Genomic DNA, 18274 nt, shown 5'->3' on the forward strand with positions numbered 1-18274 from the left:
TAAATAACCTGCAATAAAAGCAATGTCATTATACATAGTGGAAGTTGGATCTTCTTTCATGATGCTGCTGTTTGACTCCAACTTTCCATCTTCTCCCGGCATTTGACCTTTAAAAAGCTGCGGATGAGCACAGGCATCAAAATGCCTCCCCACAAAGCCCTGCAGAAGCCAGTAACCACCACTTGCACTGTCCCAGTCTTGCTGATGTGCTATCAGGTCTGTAATCAGCTATGAGGATTCAGGTATTTAACATGAAGGGTTAACTGGGGGCTATTTAGGCTGGGCGTTCTGATATCCTCTCAGATTTGGGCATTTTACACAAGTTTATTAGAGTCCGACATAATTATACCGACTGCAGGTTTTTATCTCAGCACATAACAGACATTACAATAAGTTCAGTGAAGCAGCATCTTACATACGTTTTGTGGTTTGTTCTGCCAAAACATTTCTCATCATCGAAAGCTCGAAGTCAGAGCTTTCAATGGCAACGTTTCTTCAGTTAATAAAAAAGAAAAAAAGGTGGAATTAAAACAAGCACAGATGGTGCACTCTGAGGCTCTATTTTAGCAAAGCACTTAAGTATACAAAGGTTGGTTTCCTTACTCCATTTCTGCCACAGCTCTCCATATCCAGAACAGAAGTACTTCCTGATCAGTGCCAGGCAATGCAAACTTCAGGCAGTTAAGCAACTGCAGAACTGTAACTTCTAGACAAGCAGCAACCCTGCTGGAATTCAGAGGCAAAATCTCCACCAACTTCTTTAGGGCCAAGACTTCACCACTCGTGGTCTGATCATCCCTGTTAGGTTTATGGGGAGCCGGCACACATCCAGCAGCACCTATCAGCCAAGAATTCACAGCACGACTGGCCTCTAATAAGCACAACGTAAATATAGCTAAAAATGGTAACTACCCTGTCTCTCCCTACATTGCATTCACACCACATACATAAGACACCCTTGAATTTCAATGAACAAACTATAATGCTCCCTTATTTTTAGCACTCTCCAAATGTCGGAGCACCCGCAGGGCTCTTTCTTTAAACTACTTCCAGCTGAGCATTTTCACAAGAACAAAAGCTCGGATGTGGGGGAATGATAAAAGATGCGGCCCAAAGCCACAGCAAACTTCTATACACCGCCAAACTTCTATACAACACCGTACCCACACCTCGTTACCACTTACACGCCCCTGACTGATCTCTGACACTGTACTCATTCCGAGTTTAAAAATCAGTCATTTCCACTGCATTTCTGTGAATGCTGAAGAAAAGAAGGCCAGCTACTGCAGTGCTATCTGCATCTGGTAAACATCAACCGCGATCCTGCGCCAGGAACGTAGTTGGTTTTGAACTGGAACTTCCTCCTCTGCTTACTGGAAATGCTGCTAAACTGAGTAGGGCAGGAAAAGTGAGCGTGCAACCAAAATCCAGAGGAGACCTGCTAATCATCAAATGAAAACTGATGATTATACCTTCTCTTTCTCACCTAATTGTCACATCCTCGTTTGAGCTCTCCTGTACCAGTAAGAAAGATCTATCCAGCTGATTCCCAAGCTAAGCAGCAGCAGCAGCAGCAGCATACTCTCCTGACTCCGGGGTTCTACAAAATAAAGGAATCCCTTCATTTTCTGAATAAATGCCAAGAAAGTAAGAACATGCAATAAAATCCTACTGCTCCCAGCTATGAAGAGAGTTAACTTCCATGTCAACTCCTTTCAAATGCCTTGAACCACGAGAGCGATCAGCAGGTCTCTGATAAGATAACTGCACTGACAAGATGACCTCGTCCATTTCATTACGGCTTTGGAGGCTCATACCATTGTTTCTGAAGGAGGAGGAAACATTCATTCTGTGGGCTGCATGCTGTCAGTGAACTGCAGGAACAAGAGGATCTGTGCTTGGAGCACTGGCATGACAATTCATTCCCTGTGCCTACCCAGAGCTCGTGTTCTGTCTCCTGAATTACAGCCTTCAAACTTTCAGAGAACTGGTAACAAACCTACTTACAAAATAATTCTTTACCAAGTAAAAAAAAAAAAAAAAAATCTTATTTTAATGCAAAAGAATTAAGCCAAATTTCAAGACAAATTATTATCAGTGTAATAACACTTCTGTATTTCATCAGTGAGCAGCATTTACATCTGAACAATTCAGCTGTCATCTCCCAGTGACTGCTGAGAATACCACGAGGGAAGGCTATTAGGATGGAATTGTAAGTGCGAGTCCCACTGCAGCCTGCACGCCTTCCAGCCAGGATCAGCTGCTTGCATGGCTGAGCAACCAAGCTCTTCCAGAAGATTCTGAAAACTCTTCCACGTACTCAAGAGGAAGAGTCAGCTTTTAGCTTTGCCCTTTTTTGCAGGAAGCCGTCCTGTTGCTTCGAGGTATTTGTTAATTATTTCTTCCTGAGTACTGGGCAAACACGGGTGATACTTACTGTATTCCATTGTATATTCACCTTTTCCCTGAAGAGTTGGAGAAAGAACAGTCAGAGTTAGGGTGCTAAGCAAGGAACCTTCCTCAGCTGTAGGCCACAACCCAACCTGTGACCTAATGTGCCCAAATAACTTACAATGAAGCATACAAACACACGTAGATAGAGGCGCAAAGATAAACAGTGTCTGAGCGTTGTTTGAGACAAGACTGTAAGACTGCCTGCAGTAATAAAACCCCATTTGAGCACTCAGACAATAGAGGCATTTGTGTCTCACTACAGGTAGAGCAGAAAACGTTAATTAACACACAAAGAAAATAATCTCAATGGATTCAAATGTGTTGAATGAGCACCTAACGCACTAAGGGCACATGTTGAAAAAGGAACTTCTTAACACCAGCACTGCCCTCAAAAGTCTCAGCTACTTGCAGAAATCAGTAACTGAAGGAGTATGTCTGCACTGTTCCAGGCTCTGAATGTAACACCCCTCCAACACTCTCCGTATTATCTGCAACTTTGAATCTCTTCCCTCTCCAAAGCATGCAAGATGTTTTTGCCCACGTGAGGTCAGTGCTATATATAATTAAACATCAGCTAAAGTAACAGTAATTACGGTTATTTTCTTGTTATCATTAATTGTATTGTGATTTTTATCACTTTTACTGATGCAAATACTACGCCAATGATGATGCAAATTAGCACATTTGATTGACATAAATATCTTAAGCAAAAAGCCCCGAGAATACTTACCTCTGTGCAAGACCGCAGCTCAGTGGCATATCCAAACATATCATTCAGTGGCACCTAAAATCAAAGCACACCGTTCTTACATGATACTTTTCCATCTATGATTGGTTATCACTCAATCTCACTGATGATGTAAAAAGTCAAGAGAAAGATCCCCCGTCACTCTGTGTGTTAGTATTGCTGCACGGATTTCACTCCAAGGCAGCACAGCCAGTCTCAACTAAACAGTGTTCCTTCCTCTGCCACCATATGGCCCTAGGTTAATAAGCTGGCTTCTTCCAGAGCAGAACAGATCTATAACAGGTTTACTAGCATTGCACAGCGCACTTCCACAGATGGAAAATTCATGCCTGTCCACTGAATAACTTGAATAACATTTAAAACTGCAGCCAACCAGACAAACAGTAACAGAGTCAGGAGGCAACACAGAAGAAAAGGGAGAGGTACAGAAGAAAAGGGAGAGGAACAGCACACACCTCCGCATAGAGAGTGAAGTAACCTTCGGTGCCATCTTGCCCTGTGATGACTCCATGACGGCGATTAATTCCAGCTATCACCGCTCCTTGGAACTCAGTGGGTGCCATCACCTCCACAGCCATGATGGGCTCAAGCAGACGCACAGCAGCATTTTCCATAGCTGGAGGAAAGGAATTCATTAAATATACTATTACATAAGTCTACCTAAACCACAGGCATCAAATGAGTCTTAACTTGGCCTTGCAAGAAGCCTCCCAAAGCTGCCTCAGTGATGAGGCTAGGAGTGACCACTTGTACAACATGTTTCCCACAACTACGAAAGTGAGTGGAAATATGAAGCTGCATTTTGAAAGACTGCACGAATTACCCTGCAGCGACATAAACAAAGGAACGAGCCTGGTTTCGCTCGAGATACCCCTCTGCACAGCAAAGTACAGTTAATGCTGAATGCTTCTTAAATGAGTGGAGGAAAACATGACTGACTATTTGGAACTCTGTCCCCCATCCCCACTGATTCCAGAGATGGCAGTGCTGGCAGGAATAGGGTTTGGCAAAATGGTTGTTCTGTTTTGTTGTTACCTACAGAAAGATAAAGCTGTTGGTGTTTCTTTACTCTGATCGAAGGAAAAGGATTTCCTTGTGACAGCCCTAAGATGAACCTGCCTTCTAGCATACATTATTTGCCATGGAACCAGCCAAAATTCAAACGTATGTATAGATACATCAGATAGCCTAAAGAAATGAGGTCATTACATTTTGTTCCACCAAGGAAGGAGCCCGTAGGACCACACACTCAGCTTTATACCTTGCTTTAGTGCTCCTTCTCCTGCTCTGATGAAGGAGAATTCGTTAGAGTCCACCATGTGATGGGCACCATCTTCTAAGACGAATCGGACTCCAGATATCCTGTGCCCTGACGCTGGACCTTTCTCACATGCATCTCGGAATCCCTGTCAAACAACACCTCAAAATCAGCACGTTGCACATTGAAATTAAGCTTGGAAAAAACCAAAAATTAAACACCAAAATCCACCCAGAACTACCAAAAAAACACCCTTCACAATTTTCTAGCAGCAATCCCATAATGAGCCAATGGGCTTTCCTGCTTGTTAGGAAGGGGAAAACTTTGTACTGTCATTCTTTGGTACCTTCTTTTAGTACCACCCTCATAGAGAAATCACACAACAAACTAGAAGGCAAGGAAAAGGAATGTACTGGGGGTCTCTTCTTTGTTAAGGGACTGATAGTCAAAAATGGAACGAATGCTTTCACTGATGGAAGAGTAAGGCTTTCCTCAGAACACCAAGTGCTGCATCATGGAGCAACGAGGGAGTTCTTTCAGTTTGATTAAGGAATGCAAAGATGGGTACACAAACATTACAACTTAAGTGTTGTAAGTGAGAAATCACACAGTTACACAGAGGAAGCAAACGTAAGTCGTCAACCAGACCATGAGGGAACTCATGCCTCAAATGGAATTGTGGTTTCTAATGTATCTGGTCTCAGAGAAAAGACAAAAAAATACCTACTTTGGAATCAGGGATGAGAATTATGTCGCTAGAACTAAAAGCAGAAAACGCAAACCAAAAAGCAGGCTCTTCAGCTTCGTTTCACTGTCCAAAAGGAAAGCCTGCCTTTTTTACTGAGGAACTGCTATGGAAACAGAGCAAGCTACCAAAGAAAACAAACAGCAGGTTCTAAATTAAGTGGTAAAGCTGGGAATGTAAAATATTAAGCAAAAGCATGGAAATTTGATTCAGCTTCCTCTGAAGTAATGGGAAAAGTCTCTTCGCCTGGGGCAAGATAGAAATAAATGGAAACAGAACAGCAAGAGAAGAAAACAAGAATCAGCATTTCTCGTATCGCACACAAACTGCTCTGTACCTTTTCAATGGCGGGCACAAACTGCTTTGGAATGTTTGTGCCAATGGTTCTGTCTTCAAATTCGATTTTCGTGTAGTCCTCAGGATCCAGGGGCTCGAGGAATCCTATAACTTTGCCATACTGCCCTGCTCCTCCAGTCTGCTTCTTGTGCGTGTATTCAAAACTAAGAACAGACAGACAGAACATTCATTACACCAACTGTGCTCTATCCTTGTCTTTAAGAGGAAAAGCTCCCGTGCTGTATTTTATTTCACTTGGCTTAATGTTGTACGAACGACTGAAACAACAGCTGAGAGCATTCAGCATCTGCTCAAGGAAGGAACAACACGGCTGCCTATGCTGCAAGCTGGAGCCTAACGACGGCAAAGATTTGGTCCATCAGGAAACCATCACTCCTGTATATGTTAAGCAACACTACAATCATAGAACAGTTTGTGTTGGAAGGGACCCTCCATGGCCTCCAGCCCCACCCTGCACAATGCACAGGGACAGCCACGGCCCCATCAGTGCAATCCTCACGCCCTGACTGCCTTCAGGCTTGCTCACTTGTGCAACATCTGACATTATTTCCGCACATGCCAACAGTTCCCTCCCACAGAGCACTCTGCTACAGCTCATTCCGGCAGACAGGAGGAGGAGGAGGAGGAGGGCTGCAGCTCCGCTCCTCCCCAGCCCAACCCCAGCGGGCGGGATCTGCCTGCCCGCTTCCTGCTGCCCTGCCTGCTTCCTGCTGCCCTGCCTGCTTCCTGCTGCCCTGCCCGCTTCCTGCTGCCCTGCCTGCTTCCTGCTGCCCTGCCTGCTTCCTGCTGCCCTGCCTGCTTCCTGCTGCCAGCACCCACCGCCTTCCCTGTGTCATGGCAGAGCTGCCACCAGCCCACAGCTCTGCCAGCCGAGCAGCAGCCCTGGCCACAGCCTGCATCAGCCTCCGCCATGGGAGCCCTGGACGTGGCTGGGTGCTGCGGGAGGTGCGCCGTGCCCGCAGGGAGGTAAGGGCTGCCTGCAGGTAAGGGGGTAGGCCGCTGGGGAGCACAGGGCCCTGAACTGCACGACTGCTCCTGCTTTTGTCCCTGAGCAGTGCAGGGGAGCTGGGCTGGATGGCCTCCAGAAGTCCCTTCCAACTCTAAGGATTCTATGATCCTGGGAGCCCATAGGTGGCAATTAAGTAGTATGCCAGACTAGAGAGTGACGAGGTGCTGACTGGGTGTTACACCAGGTGCACAGCAAATGAACAACCTTTCAGCAGGAAAAAATGAAAGAGAAACTGAGCTCTGCGTGTGACACTGCTGGAGCCCATCTTACAATAATGAGAACATTCTCCAGGATGCCAAGTAATTCAGCGTTTTAGTCAATAAATATTCTTATCGTTCTCCCTGCTTAGGATATTGCTGATGTTGGGCACAAATACCACCTGGAATTCATGTTAGAAGACATATTTGAGAAGGTGAGTTCAGATTTCTTTCCTTAACACACCCTACGGGCAGAACTTGGCACTACTGATGTGTAACATGATAAGGAGATCTCGACATCATTCAACTTCAGGTTGAAGTTATGTGAGTCTATGACTCCAACTGAAGAACACCAGTAACACTGTGTCCCGTGCATTGTGTTTTAGGGCTCTGCAAAAGGAAAGGTGCCTTTAAAGTATATTTACAGAGGTGCTATGAATGGAGCCTTGTTTTACGTAATCACAAATCTCTATGGGCCATACTGAGGGGAAAAAAATGCATTGTAGAGATTTAATTACCAATATTACACATGTACTTAACCAAATATTAATGCATTTAATTAACTCTGTAACAGGACAGTACTGTTAACTGCACTGCTGAGGTTCTTTATCATCTGGGCCACAAACACAGTGCTCCAGATGTGCAATTTACAATTGAAGGAGACCTTAAGAACACAGACGAAGCAGATAACACATTCTACAATCGAATCAAGAGCCTGAAAAAAGAGCTCGAGGCAGAGAACATACCAGGTACAAAGAAGGGACCTGGGCAAGACAGAACTGAGAGAATGCGTTCCGCGGCCAGAAGCAAAACTGAACCAAATTGGTGGAGGTCCACAATCCTATGGGAGCCCACAGTACGCGAGGCAGGACAGATGGAGATCAGCCTGCTGGCCCCGCTCTGAATACATGCCTCTTCATTTGCTCTTATGCTAAGTGTAGCGTCAGTCACAACAGTCACAGTCATTCATCAGCTCTGAAATCCAGAACTGATACACAATTTGCCCTCCAGCCCTTCTTTAACTCTGTCACTCTTGTGCTGCATGAGCGTTGTACACCAGGTACCCCAGCAGAGACTTCACAGAACATGTGTAAAGGGGAAGAAGTGGGAGGGGAAACAGACACAGGAGTGATGTAGCAGCTATTCCAAGATGCTAACAGAAGGTTTGTGATGCAGCAAGGAACATCAGCCAGATGCCCCAAGTTTTAGCACCAGACCCAACGTTCTACGCTGTAAGATCCTATCAATGCCTGCTACTCTGTGAATCTCACTTAAGGTGTATCTGTTCCATTTCACAGACAGATATGGCAACGTGTCCCCAGAAATGGAGCCCATCAGAGCGCTCGCCTGGGCTGCCTCTGGCTATGTGATATGGCAGAACTCAACTGAGGATACTAAGTACCAGCTTGCCCAGATTAAACACGTGAAGCAAGTGGTGAGTTACCATCAATGCACTGCAAGGAAGATAACATTTAGGAGCCGAACGATTGTGGCACACACCAACCTACAGCTGAGGGAAAGTTCTTAAGCAAAAAATCTCAACTGTGTCTGAACTTCATAGTCTGGTTCATTTTGAAGGCAGTGCTATAGGTTTTTGCTCCCCCTTTCCTCTGACTGTGTAAGAACAGAGAAAGAAGGCCTCCTGTTTAAGAAACCCAATGCATTAGAAGTCTTCAGAAAGGCCTTTCACTGCCCAAAGTGAACTGACTGGCTACTTTTAAGATGGGGAAAGCCCCAAATTCAGCCCTTTTCATCTCATCTTTCCAGAAAAGGACCGACAAGTATCTGGAATTTGACTACGTGATTCTACTTCACGAAAACGTGTCCCAGGTAAGAAACCCTCTTCCTAAAAAGGTTTCCTTACTGTTATGCTGCCAGCTGTGTAACTTTGAACTTGGACACGAAGCTGGGGGGGTTGTTCACAGGTCTGGTGCCTGGAGGTCAGCAACTGAAATGGGTGAGGGCAGTGATCACCCAGCTGCCTCAGCATTATCTGTGTCCGTCCCTGTGCAAGCAGGAGGCAACAGCTCTCCAGTTTGTATCAGGAGAGTAATTTTCAGCTGATTTCCAGACACTTCACATGAACAGCAGAGCTTCTGTATACTGGTGCCATTCACAGCTCTCTCCTCATGGGAAATAGCATCACCAGACTGGTCAGGCATAAAGGGAAGAAGCTGCGGTTCAGAATTGTTTGAAGAAAATACCTTCTCACTTCTTACATGTTCACTTCCTACCCACAGGAGATCATTCCCTGGCAAATGACAGTTGTCTGGCACCCGCAGCACGGTGTTGAAGTAACACAGAACAGCCGTCAGCCAAAGCATGCAATGGAGTAATGGAGCACCCAATACTGCAATGCAAGAGGCACAGATGCTGCCACAACCATTTCAGGAGGGGCACATAAGTTGATTTGGTGAACTCAATTGATGTAGGAAGAGTCCTTACTCAAAGAATCTTTTGTTTCCTGCATGCAGTGCTTCAATCTGGCAATCAAACAGGCACTCCCTCCACCGCATAATCAAATTCTGCATCAAAACAGATCAGGAAAAACTCTGTTGCTAGAAGCAATACTTACTGCACGGGTGCGGAGATGTTCTCTCTAAAGGCAACTTTTGGCTTCCCCATGGTGCAAGGGCAACTATATTCTCTTTCCATTCGCTGCAGAAAAGAAAGCAGAATGAAATAAGGAGTTGTTGCTCTACTTTAGCAGTAACTTTATTACACATCTTTTTGGAATGAGAAACTTGATAAAGGTTAACTATTTCTTTGAGTTGTGGTTGGGCTGAATTGGGTTTTTCTGGTGTTTTTGTTCTCTCTCCTTCAAGAAAACAATGCTAAAAATAAGGTGCTGTCATTTTGCAGTCATTCTTGTATGGGGGCTGCAGCTTCAGAAACAGGAAAAGGAAACCATCTCGTTATTTTATTGAAGTCTAAGCCTTCCAAAACAGACGCCATCTTTTCTTCATCCTTTCAACAGTTCAAATATATCTGCTTCATTAGACTAAAATGAACAATTAAGTTGTGCGCCTCCAAAGGATTCTGTAACACCCGAGGCACTCAGGTACAAAAGCAAGCCTAAAGGCTGCCATCAATGAGCCCCCCTGCAGACAGATCATTGTACAGCAATGCAACGTTTCAGCCAGAAAGAAAGGAGGAATTCTTGCTTGGCAAAGCAGTCAAAAGCAGAGTCTATAGATTCTGCTTTCCAAATTACCTGGGAATAGATTTCTAAGTGCAGTTCTCCCATTCCAGAAACAATGGTCTCTTTGCTCTCGTCATCAAAGTGGACTCTAAAAGTGGGATCTTCCCTCGTAAAGCGGCTCAAGCCCTTGGAAAATTTATCGAAGTCGTTCTGGAAATCAGTTACACAGGCAAAGAAAACATTAATTCCACATCCAGAAGGAAATCAAGCCTCATATTTTCCTGTCAGTTGTTACTTCTATTCTCATGAGGTTATTTTCTGAAGCAGTCACACATTCACAGCTGTATTTACTTCTCCAGTTACTTCATATCCACGATGAACCCAGATCAAAGACACACATCTTCACAGTTAGCCAGCACCACCTAACACATTGTTCAGATAACACAGGAATGTATTCTTAGCTACTTCCAACAGAATACTTTAAAACAACTCTCATTTAGTCTATAGATGCTGTATTTCCCTACTAACCAGCACGAAGCAATAAAAGCAGCGGAAAAAGGTAATTCAGCCAGAAGAAGGTTGGTCCACAGGCTCCTACCTTGTTGGAGGGCTTCATAGCTACTGAAATGACAGGATCAGGGATGTGTATTGATTCCTGCAGGCCATAAAGGAAGAGATCATACGGTCACGTTTCGCTGTACACTGCAACGTGAGTTCTCCAACAAACATCAGCCACAAGAATCCTGGGCCACAAACAGATGGCTGCTGCTCTTATCTTATCACACTTGTATCTAATACAGAGCTAGGGCACCAGAACTGTGTGATTCCCCCCAGGATCACTACAGGGCTGCTCTGTAACATGCGCCATGCTGCCAAGCACAGTATTTCCAGTACGGAGATGCAAGGGGATTGCTGGGCTTCACAGTACTTAGAAAAAGCTGCTTCCCACCAGGTTTTGTAAATGTACACCTAAATAGGAAACATGATGTCAAGTGGAGCAAAGAGATTTGTATGGCTTACCATGGAAATGTCAGTGCTGGTTTTATCTGTGAATGTATCCCCACTGGCACAGTCGATTCCAAACAGTGCACATATGTCTCCTGCATACACTTCATTTACGTCCTTAAGAAAGAAAAGCGTACTGCTTAGAGAGCACCGAAAGAGACTGAAGAGTATTGCAAACTACATTCAGATTTAAGCAGAGACATAAACACTGTTCAAAGTTCAGCTCCTTTTTCTGCAAGGCAAATGCCCGAAAAGGATACTTCAGTTCTAGGATAAGGATGCAAAGCAAACAACACATTTTACAGGCAGACTTGGCCCATCTACAGAGTTAAGGAATTCTCAGCAGCAAAGGGTGGAACTTGCAGCAGTTTGGGAATCAATTTTCAGTTTAAGAACAGCATTAAACAATCACATGAAGGGAAACATCCCTGCATGTTCCGCCAATCCAGTTTCCCCTCTCCCACAAGAACAGAACACGGCCATAAAAAGCCAGTTTGCTCTATCATCCCTAAGCCTTTTTATAATACTCTTAGGCAAAGACTCTTCCACTTCAGTGGAAATAATACACTGAGGATCATTTTCACTTCCTGCAGAGCTCTACTCCGTGCTACAGAAAACGTAAATTAACCCACAAAGCAGAAATTTGATATATCACATCATACCTGGAGGGAGAAGCCAGTTTAGTAAGGGTGACTCAAAATGCAACGAGCTGCACCTCTCACTCACCTCCATGTTGTCTGAGTGCATACGGACAAGTCTTTGCACACGCACTCTCTTCCCAGTCCTCGTGTTATAAATATAATCAGATTTCCTCAGCATCCCCTGGTAAACTCGAATATAAGTTAACTGCCCAAAGCGGCCAGCCTGAAATCAGAAGTCATTACAAATCAGACAAAGTCCTCCTTGGAGTCAAGCCAGTTCCTGTTCAAAGTATAATCTGAGCTGACTGAGCAAATGACTGCTTTGAACTGATACACCAAACACGCACACGAAGCTTTGTTTAACAGTCTCAGCTTTCACCTGGCTCTGGAAACGAGCTTGACACCTACTGGCAATTTTCCTTCCTTCACTAATTTTCCTACTCCCACGCCTTCAGGACAGAGGCGTATCTTAGCTCCAATTTGGCCAGCCACTTCCCAAATCAAAATCTGAGCTACCCCAGCAGTTCTCAGAGGAAACGCTCTGCTCCTCTACTGATTTTGCTGCACTAAACATTGAACAGTTACCTCCAGCTTAAAAGCAAGGCCCACAAAAGGCTGCGAGTTGTCTCGAGCTGAGTTCAACAGGAACTTCGCTTTGTCCTCGGAATCTCTTCACAAACAAACACAGAGACAGAAAAGTGAGTTTATGTTACAAAGTAAACACACCAGCTTCCTTAAACCGTAAGTTGCCTTGGGAAGTGCCAAGGGCCCCCAGCTTCACAGGCTTATGACACTTAAGAGACACTCACACGTGTAGCTGTAACATGCTGAGAAAAAGATCCCAGGAAAACTGCAGCAGAACCCAAAAGGAGATCTGAGCGATGACATTGACCACCAGCACTTATCAGAAGCATATTATGAGTATAAGCAGCTGGCCACAAATGAGAAGTGAGCCTTCTCAGCATCGGAATGAAGTACAAAGTTATGACTGTGTGATGCAAATGGTAAACAACCACATATTTTGTTACTGAGTTTCCCATTGCTTAGTACCCAGTTCCAAGACCTCGCCATTCACTCACCAAAGCACTTACCCCTGGTTCAGAATAGCATAGTTCTCCACCTCTGAAGGGTTTGGGAGGTATTCTAGGACAGCATCCAGCAACGGCTGCACTCCTTTGTTCTTTAAAGCGCTTCCCACAAGCACTGGGGTAAAGGACTTCTTCAGTGTTGCTCTTCTGATTGCAAGCTGGAAAAATAGCAGAGCACTGCTGTCCTGAAACAGCTGCAGGAGTCCGATGCAGCACCAGCCGTGCAGCATTCCAGAGGTTCCCGTCTCTGCTGGCTGCAAAGGAGCTGCACTCACAAACTCCTGGACAAGCCCTCGCACACACAAGCCTCCCAGGAGAACCTGCCCTTTCTAGGAACGCAGGATTTTCTGAAAGAGAAATTTAGCTATTTGGGACTATTGGGATAAGCTCCGTGTGAGACTGATTGCTACCTCGTCCTCACCTCTCCCTACCACTAGAGGACGCCATCTGCCCGTGTCTGCCTGCAGCGGCTCTCAGCCCAACTGAAAGCAGCTCCAGTCTTCTGGGATAAGCTAAAAGAAACAGTCCCCTCGGTCACATCACCCAACCCTGAGTTCAGCTTAGAGCACCTTGAGAGAGAAGACTAAACTATCTCCACAATTAACAGGGAGAGCAATCTGGACCATCAGAGCCAAAAGACAAAGTGAAAAATAAGATCTTTGACAGATCCAGCCGTTCCAGTAGAGGAATATTCTTCATTTTGAGGAGGTGTTTTCCTCAAGTTGGTTCCATGAATTCACAGAAACAGCACCAGGAAAAAATTCCTACGACAGTAAATCTGACCCTTGATTGCAGCATTATGGGATAGCAGCAGAGCAGGCCGTGGTGAGGCAGACGACCTTCACTCAGCAACATCACACGGGGCTGTGCCAGCCAGGAGCAATGCTTAGCATCGTGTCTGTGAAAAGACGTTTTCAATGGAGACCTGGCTGCTCGCCAGTGAAAGGAAATCCATCTTCGGGGACGTATTAGTAAAACTTAACCCAGCGCTATGGCCATTTTAGCTGTAATTAATTTGCCCTCTGAAGTGGGAAGGAGAGGCACGCTGAAGAGACTAATTCACTTCTGCAACAGATTCTCCTCCCAGCGGCAGCGATCAGAAGCAGCTTGCTGCTGGAAGGCTCCCACCTCTCCCTGTAATCGGCACTCACATCCGTACCGCTCCCTCTCCAGGTGCAAGAGAAATCCCTACAGGGCTCTGAAACTGCTCTTCTGTCTCTGCCTTTATCTAAGAGGGAAGGGCAGCCCTGAACAGCTCATAAAACAGTATTTAACTACTGCAATAGCTACATACCATTATTTCATGTATTTCTGAAAGGACAAAAAGCAAAAATAAACAAACAAAAGCTTTCTGCTTCCATGCCCCAAGTTGGAATATACAGACTTGCAAACAAATTAAGAAAGCCAAAACGAAAACCCCAAATTCGAGGTCTGTAACAAGTTTAAAAGTCATCGCGGTTTTGGGACCACGAAGATTCAAAGAAGCAATCCCCAGGGGGACCTGCAATGCCCATCAGCTCTGAATGGCTGCCAGAGCTCTGCATCCCAACAGATAGAGTGTGCAGCTTCCAGGAAAGCAAGCAGTGCAGACCTTACCAGGAAAAGCAAGTGCCGCACAAAGGCACCCAGGCACTGCTAAGGAGCCAAACACTCCTAAGAGCACTTCAGCGTCAAAGCTCTGTTTAGAGCATGAGCTGACTGATCACGTCTGACTTGAGCCCAGCTGGCTGCACGCTCAGAAATAGCTCCTGCATGCAACATTTAGTGTCAGCTTGGCTTCAGCTCCCAACTGAAGGGCCCAGCTGTGAGCAAAGAGAAGCAAAAGGTGCTAAGTGCAGACTTCACCCCCGGTCCCCCAGCACCACTGCTCACAGAACCAGCTTAAACTTCAACAGCAGCTCCTAGGAAACGCAGTCTGCCCATAACAGACTCTTCAGACACTGCTGGTTCTCTTTCCTCCCTTTTTAATTTAACACATGAAGCAACTGGTCTCTTTTTCAGCCTTTGATGGATTTATTAAGAGCAGACATCTGAAGATTATTGATCAATTTAACTTCCAACAGTAGAAAGAGGTGTTGTCAAATAGCAAAGCAGACCTCAGAAACACTTGCACCAAGCATAAGGAATCCATATAGAACAACAGGATGGCACAGGGTTGGAGGAGATGTTGCTCAGTGCCCCCTCCAACCTGGCACCTCCAGGGATGGGACACCCACAGCCTGTGCCAGTGCCTTGCAGCTCTGTATGGCCGTCATGCAGGGGAAAAAACAACCAAGTTGGAGTCATGTCTACAAAGCAGACTCCCTTCCCTTACGCTGCCAGCTGTCACAACACGAGGCCCAACAACTCACTGTGTGTCAACAGCTGCACATGGACTTTTCACCTGCTGCCTAAGGCTCAATGGTCAACGCCAGCTTGCAGAGCACTGCAGTAAGGTGGGTGTCCTCAGGCTGCCTCGCACTCACAGCACTGTCTGTCTGTCCTGACTAAAGCTAACAGCATGGCCATCCAACAGCCTTGGAGGAGGGACCACGATCCCACCCACTGACTTGACTTTCCAATCATAAACTGAACCTGAGATGAGAACCCAAAGGGAATCCACCTGCAGGAGGTGACACGTCCCACAGAACTCAAGCAAGAAGAATTTCTCCAAAAAGCATTTTGAGAAAGAACGGCACTACATTAAGGAGAAACGTGGAAAGTTACCTTAATATCAGCAACTGTAGGAATCTTCTCTTCCAAAAACAGCTCCCCAAGGTGATCATCTGAATTAGCAACACACTCAATCAGTTCCGAGCGCCGTTCTGCAGCCTCAGCTCTAAACTCAGCCGGAATTTCATCGTATCGAACCGTCTGGCTAAACACACAAATAACAGCTAAAGGAATATCGCTCCTACCAGCCGCACAATCACTGCTCATCGTGACCAGCCTGACCAATTGAAACTCACTGGCGATACGGATGTACAAAAATTAAGGTACACAAGAACATCACATTGCTGGTTCTGGTGCTTCAGCAGGCAAGGCTTCTTTCCGCTCAAGGCTGCAGTTTGTGAGGTTGCAGGGGAAGCTGTTCAACCACACCACACTGTACCGCCATCCCAGGAAGCTCGTGCCAGCAGCACACCATCAGGTCCCGCTATGAAGCAGGTCTCCCAGCTCCCTGTGTGGCGAGTGCTGCCACCACCCACCGCAGCCACAGAACTATCCCTGACTGCGCCATCACTGCCAGAGAGCTGAGAGGCCACAGCTCAGCTCTACCACAAGCTGCATCCCTAACCTTGCCAACAGCAGGCTGCTTCATCTCTGAAGGGCAGCTATGGTTTCCTTTGGTGGAAGGTGCCATTACCAATGCACAGAGTAGCTTCAGAAACACCCAAGTTTCAAACCTTACCCAAATGCGCCATCAAAATATATAGCTCTTTCTTCTATTAGATCTATAACTCCTTTAAAGTTTCCTTCCAGCCCCATTGGAATCTGGACAAAAGCTGCATTGTGTTTTAACTTGGACCTGAAAAAGCGGGCAAACATAGGGGAAAAAAAAGTCATTTCCATACATATACTCCAGATGTTTATTAAGCAACATCCTGTTCCTACACCACAGCATCACACTTTGCATTATGATGCAAAAAACCTGTTTGCATTTTAACCTGTGTGGCTGCCAGACCTCTGTATCCCAACAGAAAGTGAGCAACCTCCATGGGAAACAAAGGCAGTGCAACCTGCTTTCAGATTAATTACTTGATGGGAGTCCCTTCTCCCTTATTAGCTTGCATATCTCACAGATGAAATCAGGCACAGGAAGATAGCAAATAAAGGGCGAGCTCAGAGCTAGCTGACAGGTAAGCTGAAGTGGCAGATACCTCATTTGTTGTACTGCTCGGGATGGACTGGAGCCCATCCTGTCCAGCTTGTTGATGAACGTTAAAAACGGCACGTTGTAACGTTTCATCTGCCTGTTCACAGTTATGGTTTGGCACTGAACTCCTCCAACAGCGCAGAGAACCAGAATAGCTCCATCCAGAACCCTCAGAGATCTCTCCACTTCAATGGTGAAGTCCACATGGCCTAAGCAACAACAAGAAAACAACAAAAGTTATTTGTAGGCGATAAAAAGCAACGAGCAGTTGTTTCCTCATGGCTGCGGAAAACACCCAATGCAATCAATCTCCAGCCATAAGGAACACACAACTTTAGCACAGCATCAGCCCTAAGGAGCACACATGTACACACATGTGCACACAAAGGAATGGCAGCCTTACAGCATCAGAGCTGCTGCTACCTGGCGTGTCTATGATGTTGATGTTGGTGTCCTTCCACATGGTGTATGTGGCTGCAGACTGAATGGTGATTCCACGCTGTCGTTCCAGCTCCATTGAATCCATAACAGCTCCGACTCCATCCTTACCTCTCACCTTAGCAAAGGAAGAGAGAAGAAATTCATTCCTAGAGGGTTTGCTGAGAATTGGCTATAAGTGATGCTTCATCTGGTGAGCAGCATCTTGCAGGCAGCAATGAAAAGGAGACGTGAGAGACTCACAGCTCTCGAAACGTAAACAGATCTGACTTCTTTGTAGCACCGTCTACTCTGACAGTGGAGCCAGGCGGCCATGGGGGTTTTTCTAACCTGAATGGTTCATAATCCCAAACCTTCATGTTTGTTGCTTCCCTGAGGGTCAGCCCCAAAACAGACCATCAGCAGCCCATTATCCTGTGCTGTGACCTTCACAAGCAGACAAACCCGCACCCAGAAATACACCCCTGGATTCTCTCAGTTTCTCACGGCTGCCTTTGGCTGAACCAGGAGCGGCTCAGAACCCCGCGGTGTGTTCACCAGAGACACCGCACACAACAAGGGCCGGGAGGGACTTCGTGTATCTGTACAGGAGGCCGCTCGGTGAGGGAGCAGCTCCTCACAGCGGCGGCCCGGGAGCCCCAGCGCTGCCCACCTCGTGCATCTGCGCGATCCTGCCCGTGTAGAAGAGGACGCGCTCCGTCAGCGTGGTCTTCCCCGAGTCGATGTGCGCCGAGATGCCGATGTTGCGGATGCGCTCGTTGGGCAGGACGGCCGAGGAGCATCGCCGGCAGGAGCTGGGCAGGAGCTGAGCGGGGAAAGGCGGTTCGCTGCGGATCCCGCTACGGCCCGCGGCCCTTCTGACACCCACCCTGCGAACCCCCCGTTCACCTCAGGCAGCCCTCAGGCCGCTCCCACCGGCGGGCTCCGCCCTCCCTGCCCGCCGTGCCCCAGCAGCCGCTCCCCGCCGTCCCCCCCCCGCTACCTGCCGCCCTCCGCGGCCCCGCGCCGCCCGCACCGCCCGCAGCATGGCGGCTCACTGCTGCCCGGCAAGGACGGGACAACGCTTCCGGGGTCGCGGCGCATGTGGGGTCGGGACGGAAGTGGGCCCTGTCCGGAAGTGGGGCTGCGCCGCGCACGTGGGCGGTGCTGTCAGGCGGGGCGAGATCGGCGATACAGCAGCTGCTGGAGCCGAGCCGTTACAACAGGGGAGAAGCTGGGCTGTGTCTGACATCGGCTGTCGGAACAGCTCTGCCAGGGAAAACAGCTCAGGGTGCAGCGAGGGAGGAGCCCGGCCACCAGCGCCCGCTGGCTGAATGTCGGCTTTAATTGCAACCTG

At 46.9% G+C, this 18274-nt stretch overlaps 2 protein-coding genes across 2 annotated transcripts; one reads left to right on the top strand and one right to left on the bottom strand.

Annotated features, from left to right (window-relative positions):
- Nucleotides 1-29: 29 nt before the first annotated feature.
- Nucleotides 30-18037, bottom strand: GFM1 (G elongation factor mitochondrial 1). Its single transcript, XM_072344223.1, has 18 exons — nucleotides 17921-18037; nucleotides 17591-17743; nucleotides 16924-17056; nucleotides 16505-16709; nucleotides 16036-16152; nucleotides 15351-15501; nucleotides 12648-12802; nucleotides 12142-12226; nucleotides 11642-11779; nucleotides 10931-11032; nucleotides 10509-10565; nucleotides 9983-10120; nucleotides 9344-9426; nucleotides 5543-5705; nucleotides 4464-4608; nucleotides 3658-3818; nucleotides 3185-3238; nucleotides 30-2465 (listed from the first exon to the last, which is right to left on the bottom strand). The coding sequence occupies exons 1-18, from the start codon at nucleotides 17963-17965 to the stop codon at nucleotides 2334-2336; spliced, it is 2217 nt and encodes a 738-aa protein (XP_072200324.1). The 5' UTR covers nucleotides 17966-18037; the 3' UTR covers nucleotides 30-2333.
- LOC140256036 (latexin-like) lies at nucleotides 6144-9604 on the top strand. Its single transcript, XM_072344225.1, has 6 exons — nucleotides 6144-6528; nucleotides 6921-6983; nucleotides 7343-7517; nucleotides 8067-8203; nucleotides 8536-8598; nucleotides 9009-9604. Exons 1-6 carry the CDS (start codon nucleotides 6397-6399, stop codon nucleotides 9102-9104), a joined length of 666 nt encoding a protein of 221 aa, XP_072200326.1. The 5' UTR covers nucleotides 6144-6396; the 3' UTR covers nucleotides 9105-9604.
- Nucleotides 18038-18274: the final 237 nt, after the last annotated feature.

This window comes from Excalfactoria chinensis, chromosome 9, assembly GCF_039878825.1.
Source record: "Excalfactoria chinensis isolate bCotChi1 chromosome 9, bCotChi1.hap2, whole genome shotgun sequence".
NCBI classification, from domain to species: domain Eukaryota; kingdom Metazoa; phylum Chordata; class Aves; order Galliformes; family Phasianidae; genus Excalfactoria; species Excalfactoria chinensis.

Bases quoted from the DNA above. Each gene is read 5' to 3' on its own strand.
- LOC140256036 (XM_072344225.1), top strand. From the start codon at position 6,397: ATGGCAGAGCTGCCACCAGCCCACAGCTCTGCCAGCCGAGCAGCAGCC. The intron at 7,518-8,066 runs GTACAAAGAAGG...TCCATTTCACAG, and splicing joins CGAGGCAGAGAACATACCAG to ACAGATATGGCAACGTGTCC. The intron at 8,599-9,008 runs GTAAGAAACCCT...TCCTACCCACAG, and splicing joins TTCACGAAAACGTGTCCCAG to GAGATCATTCCCTGGCAAAT.
- GFM1 (XM_072344223.1), bottom strand. From the start codon at position 17,965: ATGCTGCGGGCGGTGCGGGCGGCGCGGGGCCGCGGAGGGCGGCAG. The intron at 16,710-16,923 runs GTAGCAGCAGCT...GTTGTTGCTTAG, and splicing joins CAACATCATAGACACGCCAG to GCCATGTGGACTTCACCATT. The intron at 11,780-12,141 runs GTAACTGTTCAA...TTCTGATTTCAG, and splicing joins GCCTTGCTTTTAAGCTGGAG to GCTGGCCGCTTTGGGCAGTT.